A 7,969-nucleotide genomic window follows, 5' to 3' on the forward strand; every position below is an offset into this window, starting at 1 on the left:
CCCTCATAAAAACACACAATTTAAAATATTGCTTTGGCTTTGTTCCTACATTTCTCAGGGTTAAGGAGTAAATTTCTTAGTATTGCTGCCCTTCTGCGGAGTTTTTCAGAGAAAAGCTTCTATGCTTCGAGTTGCCATAACAAATGAATTTTCTGCTTTCTCCTTTCCCTGGCCAGTCTTTTTCTTCCCTTTTGCGAGAACCCTTTACAAGTATTTGGCATCGCAAAGATAACCTGTTTTTTAATACTGTCTGCAATAATGGAAAGGGCATGCTTATTTTTTTTTTTTAAATCTCCACAGCATTTAATTTCTTTGTCGTGGTTGGTTTTGACTCTTGGGAAACCTGGCTGTAATCTGTCTTCTTTGTTAACCCATTCCTTTTATACTGTTGCACTCTTTGACTCATGCTGTCTAATTAAATTTTTGCTCCTTAAGAGATCCATGTGCTTGGCAGCAGGTTGCCTTGATGAAAACACAACTATGAGTCATTTGTTTGGGGGGTAAAAAGTGAATGTATGGAGTACTGTGGAGCCTTTCCTACTTGATGAAAGGGGACATCTCATTTAATTCCTGCTGATCAAGATAGTCTTGTCATAAATTGATTTTTTTTTTCCTTCTTGACGTGATTTTTGGAAGCAAGCCACTATATTGATAAGGGTATAAAAAGCACAGAGAAACTAAACGTAAGTGACTATTATAGCCTGTTTCTTGAAAAAAAAAAGAAAAAAGAGGCTTATCTGTAAATGCTGGCTTGAGCACACGTTTCGCCTAACAACGGTTCAGCCAAATTTGATAGAAGGGCAAAGGGCCCCAGAGATATCAAGTTCCTACAAGATCTATGAAAATAAATCATGTCTGCCAAGGCTAGTTGGAAAACAAACTCAACAACTATTACCATGCCAAAAGCCACACAGTACAGACAGGAGGCCAGCAAAGACCAGATGAGACAGCAGTAACATACACTTTGACCTTAGAAGAACCTTTTTTTGGCCAAACATTTCTTCTTGAAATCCCATAGCATTCAAAAATGAATTACACGAATGACTTATTTCATCCATGCAGCTGCACATCGGATTGCCTGCGTTAGCGTGGGATTTCACCCTGCAGCTCCTGGGCCAACTTCTCCTTTGGGCCAATCTTGCTTACTTAACTACAGCGCTATCGTTTGAGAATTTGGCCCTGTATTTTGATTAGGATTTACTGTAATCCTGCATGCTACAATAGCTGAGCGCTTAGCCTGTCATCCCATGTTGTCTTTTGGTTCTTTTTTTAGCTCTCATCAGCACATATATGGGAATTTTTTTCATGTAGAAGACATCAGCATCCAACAAAGGCTATTACAGCCTTCCCTGTGCCATCACGGTTTTGTGGTTAGGCTTCGGAGAGGTTCTTTGTTCTGTCCTTTCTGCTAGGCTGAAAGATTTTTTACATGCCTTTGGGCAATGAAGATACATCGTGACTGTTTTTTTTCCCATAGGCACATTGAGTTTGCATTTAGAGATACTTCCAGGCACTTGCAGTGCCCTGCCTTAATTTGCAGAAACAGGAATAAGAACTGGTCAGGATAATCAAGGCTGACAAAAGCCACACCTAATGAACTAACTGTATTTGGCAATAATCAGAATCATAGAATGGTTTGGGTTAGAAGGGACCTTGAAGATCATTGAGTTCCAACCCCCCTGCCATGGGCAGGGACACCTCTCACTAGACCAGGTTGCTCAAAGCCCCATCCAGCCTGGCCTTGAACACCTCCAGGGATGGGGCATTCACAACTTCTCTGGGCAACCTGTTCCAGTGTCTCACCACCCGCACAGTAAAGAGTTTCTTCTTTATATCTAAATAATCAGGATCGACTCAGGGTTTAGATTTCTGAATTAGTCTGGAGGAGGATGCAAGATGAATGCTTTCTGCTAAGGGTCGTCTTACTCTTGACCTGCTGGTCACCAGAGACCTGGTCTGTGATCCTGGGTCTCTTGGGATGGCAAAACATAGAGGAAATCTAATTTGGATGGCTTTGAGGCTGGCTGATATTTTGGCCATTAAACTTAGTTGGAATGACTAGCTGCTGCATTCCTGACGATACTAAGTTAAACCCATAATTTGGATACGCAATACATTGTGCAAGGCGAGAATGAAGTGCAAGAGTAGCTGGAGGCTGATCATCTTCTTTGGAAGGAAAAAGCAAAGACAAATCCTTTATGGCTGTTCAGGGTGGGAGTTCAGAGCTCCTGAAGATTAACTTCAGTCCCTTCCAGTCATAACTATCCAGGTGGTTTGGGGGCAGGGGGATTATAACAAGGCTAATGCCTGTCTTGCCTGATCAAATTTACAATTAAAAGAATTCTACACGTGGTGTCTCGCACACTTACATTTAGGTGAGGGCAACCAACTGTTATCTGAAAGTCTTCTGTCTAATTTTAGTATAATTTAAGCAAAGTGAAAGACCTTTCTGTGAAAGCCCTGCAACCATAATGGCAAAGTGCATTTCCCTCCCCAGACATCATTGGTTTTACGGAAACTTCCAGCAATCCAAACCCAAAATTTACAGCCATTCATCTATAAAACTCTTCTTGCCTAATTATTATGAGAATATACATAGAGCTATATTAAACCTATAGCAAAGAGCAAGCAAGGAAGATCCTAAATGATCTCTATACAGAAATAAAGATGTACAGCAGTATAGGAGAGAAAGGCAGGGGCTGTGGTTCCTGTTCCAATAAAGTTACTTCTTCAGTGCTGAAAGAAACTGTCCTTTTCACTAAGTTTTCACCTCAGTATAAAAACTTTTAGAAAATGCATGGGAAGGTGTCCATAATGTAGAAGACAGAGGTTTACAAGTGAGCAGAAGAGAGCACAGACAGCTCACAGCAGCAGCAGCAGGTTGGAAGCTGGAGGCTCAGTTAGAGAAGTCACAGGAGTAATAATGGCAGCAGATGGGCAATGCCAGCAGTTCACAAACCTGTGCTGGTGTGTGGCTGAATTATCCTCGATTCTGCCTCATATCCCCCAGAGAAACCAAACCACAGAAGCCCTGCCAGCTGATGGAGGATTCATATAAATTTCAGTGTCATAAATCCCCCGTGTTTCACTGAAGCCTTATGGATACGTAACGCACACCTGGAAACTGAATGTATTTTCTTAGAAACAGAAACAGAAACAGAAAAAGAAACAGAAATAAGAAATAGAAATAGAAATAGAAATAGAAATAGAAATAGAAATAGAAATAGAAATAGAAATAGAAATAGAAATAGAAATAGGAATGGAAAGGGATGGAATGGAATAGAATAGAATAGAATAGAATAGAATAGAATAGAATAGAATAGAATATTTCAGTTGGAAGGGACCGACAGTGATCATCTAGTCAAACTGCCTGATCAATTCAGGGCTGACAAAAAGTTGAAGCATGTCATTAAGGACATTGTCCAAATGTCTCCAGCAACAGGCGATTGCTGGAGGAGGAGAGATAGAAAGCAGCATCTGGGATTTGGGTCAGCTTATCGTAGGTCTACCTTTGTTGCAGTTTCCCTTCCCCCCAAAATTCTTGATGGTTCAATAAAAGATGATGAATTAGCCTCCCTCACTGGATGGCATTTCAAGTTTCCTTCCTTGCTCAGAGCTGTGCATCTCAGCTTCCCGATGGGTTCTCTTTTGCATTGTTTTCCCAGCTGCTCCCATCCCCTGGCATTTAGTGTCAGCTGGGGATGCTGCGGAGTAGCTGGGAAGAAAAACAGAGCTGAAGGACTACAGTGGTCATTAAGAAAAATAACAGCTTAGAGAGTGCAGGGTGAAAAAATATAATTATGAAGCCGTTCGCTATTCAAGCAGAGACAACTTCCAGTGCTGATAACATTATTTATCACTTGTACAGCACTTCAGACACAGTCACTAATTAATCCTTGTGACACATCTGGAAGTCATGCCAGTATGTATTGCCGTCTTCCCTTTTCACTGTGGAAGGAAACTGAGACGTTAAAAGACTAAAGAAGAAGTAAAGGTCAACGCAAACATTAAAACACAGAGATGCTCAATCCCAGCTCTCTCCTTGTATCACGAAGACCACTTCCTTTCTGTAGGATGGTGAAAACCAATGCAAAGGGGACCCTTTACCCTTCCTGCTTTAACCACAAGCCTGTACAACATAAATCATGCAAAAAAGAGAAAAATGGCTCAACGTTGTTCGACAAACTCATTGTACAAAGGTAGTAGTGACCTTTGTTTAATCCAGCGCCACAGGCAAACCCCATGCCTAGGGGAGCAGGGCAGGGGACTGCTCTTACTCCCCCAGGACAAAGCTCCTCTTGGGTTTGCTGCCACCGAGGCAGACCGCTGTGCCTGCTGCCCGCTGGAGGGGAAGGAGACTGTTTTGTCCCTGCACAAGCCTGAGAACCAAAACCAGACTGCTGGCAAAGGGGAACAAGGCAACACATCATCTTATTACTCAGGGTAATACCGCTTGAGGGGAAATACTGCCAAAAATAGGCAAGAACACCAGGGAAGAAAACCAGAAACACTTGAGAGGCTGTTTGAGCAGCCTGGCAGTTACTGAGCACTCTCTTCCAGAATTAGTCTGTTTCTTCTGTTTAATAGGGAGAGGGAGAGTTGGTTCTTTCTTCATTCAATTTGTGTTAAGGTTTTTCTTTTAGTGGCAAAACCTAGACAACAGAAGCAAAGGAGATGCAAGCTAGATGAGGGTGCTGGTTTAAGCCGGAGTCATCTGAGCAGTGGCTTTTTACACAGGGTGAAACTGTCTTTGATTTCTCAAAGCAGAATAGTCCATTGCTAGAACACTCTCATTTCGCACGTTCTGCATGCTGGTACCTAATGCTGTATAGTAGCGTTCACACTGATACCAGTAAGACCACAAGAACTGCTGTTACACACCGGGTTTGCAACCCAGTCGGTGTCACGCTGGCTCCGAAATCTCACGTGAGGGATGTGCGAGAGCAGCTATGGGCTACAGTGGGGCTGGAAGCTTCCTCTTGAGCTGTCCCCATTAGGAAGCTGCCCGCAGTGTGAGATCCCCAGCTAACCCTCAGATTTATCACCAGCTACAGCTCACTCCAGAGACCCTCATCTGGAGGTCCCTTGCTTCAGTGACCCGCCGCAGCATTGAGCTCCTCAGCTTGGGTTTAAGCCTCTCCTTCAACATCTCGTGTTTGCTGTCCCTGGGTTCATTTGAGCGGGCTTTGCTCTGCCATTTCAATACCCCAAGAGTAGCAGCTCCCAATTTCATCTTTTGTTCCTGGGTAAATGACTACAAGCTTTTCAGTTTCTCTTCAAATCTTTTTTTTGGTGTCCCTAGTGATTTTTAGCGCTTATTTTTGAATCTTTTTTGATTTACTTTGAAGATTTTTCCATGGCTATCTGTTCATCTAACCATCCATGTTCTGGAAAGACATTTCTGCAGAAACAGCCATTTCAATCCAAATTTTCTTGCAAATTAAACAAAAACTTGCTAGCAAAAATATTCACAACAACTTGTTTTTTTTCATTATATCCCCAAAGAGCCAAGAATACTAATTGGCTTGTAAATATAATTCTGATTTTACACGTTATATTCATGAATTTATGCCTTTTATTAGCTATTGACTTTTCATTAATTACTTTTTGCTTACAGGAATTGTTTCATCTCTGGTTTTAGCACACCCTCTCCTTCCATTTGGAAGATGCTAACTCCTTTTCTCTTCCTAGTTGACCTTATGCCGTGTAGTGAAAATATCAAGCCCATTATCAGAACATATTCTTTATGTACTTCTGAGCAGCTGACCTGAGTGGCAGGATTTCTCCTTCACTGACGGTGACAGTCAAAGGCAAGGTATGACCTGGAGCTGAGGAAACCAGCCCCTGTAAATTGTTGTGCAACTTCTGGTAGAACTGAGATGCAGAGAGTGAGAGAGGGGACATGCTGCCAAAAATAGGAAAGAAAACCAGGGGAGAAACCCAGAAACACTTGAGAGCCAGGTCTTGACATTACAAGCAACATAATTGACTCCTGGTTGGCTTCCAGCTATCTTCAGTGATATAGATGGGCATCCTCTTCATAAGCACCATTTAAAATTAATGACAGTATATTTGTTAAAAAATGACCTCGGAAAGAAACTTATTGTATTAACAAAACTAATCAGCGCTCCCTTCAATAAATCATCCCTGTTGTTCTCCCCCTCACCCTGCCAGACTGTGTGCTAGTGCTTTTTCATTTGTTTCTGTTCAATGGCAGTAAATGACTTACTCTCCACACTTCCAACCAGCCCCTTCAGCTGGTGCCAGCTGCCACCTCACCGTGACACCAGCTGTTGCACTGAAAACAACTGATCAAACTTCTCCAGTGACTGCACTTGTTGTCATACCTGCTTCAATGCCACCTTGTTGCCAAGAGAAGACCTCTTTACCTCGGGGATTGCTAAGGGAGCTCGCGACCAGAGAACAACAAATACAAATCATCTCTCAGCATAACGACCTTTTTGCTTGGACTTGATGCACAACCGATACGGCACAGTACTTACTTCTGGTCCCAGTTTCTCCAGGAGGTGCTGAAAAAAATTGTCAAGCTCCTTCCCTTCTATGTAACCGTTGTCTAAATAAAAGTCAAATATATTAATGGTCAGGTGGCACTGCTGGAGCTCTGGGAACCAAGTCATGGGCTGCGTGCAGGGGACCCCAAGGCTGCATGGTAGGGGTCTCAGCTGGGGGCCCTGCCTGCCCACTCAGGGGGTTCCTATTCAATTTGATCAGCTCATGGCTGTGTGGGTGTTGGGCACAGCATTGTGGAGCTCCCTTAGGAGTTTCCTTTACAGAAAACTTTTCCAGAAAAAACCTCACAAACTGGGACCACAAGAGGGAATAGCAGAAGGAACAGGGAGGCGACGAAAAGGCAGAAACCTTGGGGTGAAAAGGGGGATTTTCAGACCTGATGTTAGGGCATGAGGAGGAGAAAGAGGGGGGCTCTGAAACACCTGCAGGCTACACTCTGTAGGGGTGAAGCCTGGACGCGCTGGAAGGCACTCACTCGCACAGGCACCCGTCCATGCGTGCAACAGCCCAGGCACCCCACTCTGCACCCACCTGCATGCGCACCCAGACGACCACCCACCCAGACGGTCGCTTTCCCCCTCCCGTGGCACCCACCCCCGTGGGCCACACCTACATTACACCCACCCGTCCACCCCAACACCCACCCACACAACACCCACCCGCCCGGGCACCCTCTAAGCGGCGTCTCCCTTCCCCACAAGACGGGCACCCATCCGCCCAGCAGACACCCGCACGCGTGGGTCCCCCCACGCGTGTCCCCACCGGCCCCACTTGCCGTCGGCGTCGAAGCGCCGCCAGGCGCCGAGGAAGGCGGCAGCGTCCAGGCGTCCCTCCGCGCCGCTCTCCATGGTGCTGCCGGCGGCGCCCGCCCCACGCAACCCCCACGCAGCCCCCGCGCAGCCCCCGCGCAACTCCCGCGCAACCCCCGCGCAGGTTCTGCCCGCGGCCCCGCCGGCGGCCCCGGCTTTGAGGGCGGAGGCTCCACCCCAGGGGCGGCCCCGCGGGGGGGCGCGGGTAGGTCAGGGAAAGCCCCCCGCCTTCCCACGCGTGGGCACGGCCCCGCGGGGCCCGTCCCACCCGCACCACGCCCGCCCTGCCAGCGCTGCCGCGGGTCCGGAGCTGCCTGGTTGCCCGCATCCCACCTGTGGCGAGGGCGTGGGGCGGCCACGGAGCAAAGGCTGTGTCTAAACCAGGGAGCGTGTGGGTGCAGGTTTTGGCAGGGGTGATCTCGGGCTTCCCAGGTAGAAACACCCAACCCTGCAGCCATCACTTGGAAAGAGCTGGGAGCCACTTGCAAACAACCTTTAAAGTTTCAAAACTCCCCAGGCGAAGGTAGGTGAGACTGGAGAAGATGTGGTGTTTAGGGAAAACCAAAAGAAAACCCACAACTTTGCTAAAACTTGTAACCCTCCTCCTCAGTTTATGAAAGCGAAGCAGC

General features: G+C 46.2%; 1 protein-coding gene across 1 annotated transcript in view; it reads right to left on the reverse strand.

The window, feature by feature from the left end:
• The window catches only part of SCGN (secretagogin, EF-hand calcium binding protein), a gene marked incomplete at both ends in the record, with an annotated part of 29,461 nt that extends 22,082 nt beyond the window's left edge, over nucleotides 1-7,379 (reverse strand). The window contains 2 exons of the mRNA XM_082499481.1: nucleotides 6,504-6,574; nucleotides 7,307-7,379. Coding sequence (XP_082355607.1) covers nucleotides 6,504-6,574; nucleotides 7,307-7,379 — 144 coding nt within the window. The remainder of the gene's footprint in view (nucleotides 1-6,503; nucleotides 6,575-7,306) is intronic.
• Nucleotides 7,380-7,969: the final 590 nt, after the last annotated feature.

Source organism: Vanellus vanellus (genome assembly GCF_965231255.1).
Source record: "Vanellus vanellus genome assembly, chromosome: 2".
NCBI classification, from domain to species: domain Eukaryota; kingdom Metazoa; phylum Chordata; class Aves; order Charadriiformes; family Charadriidae; genus Vanellus; species Vanellus vanellus.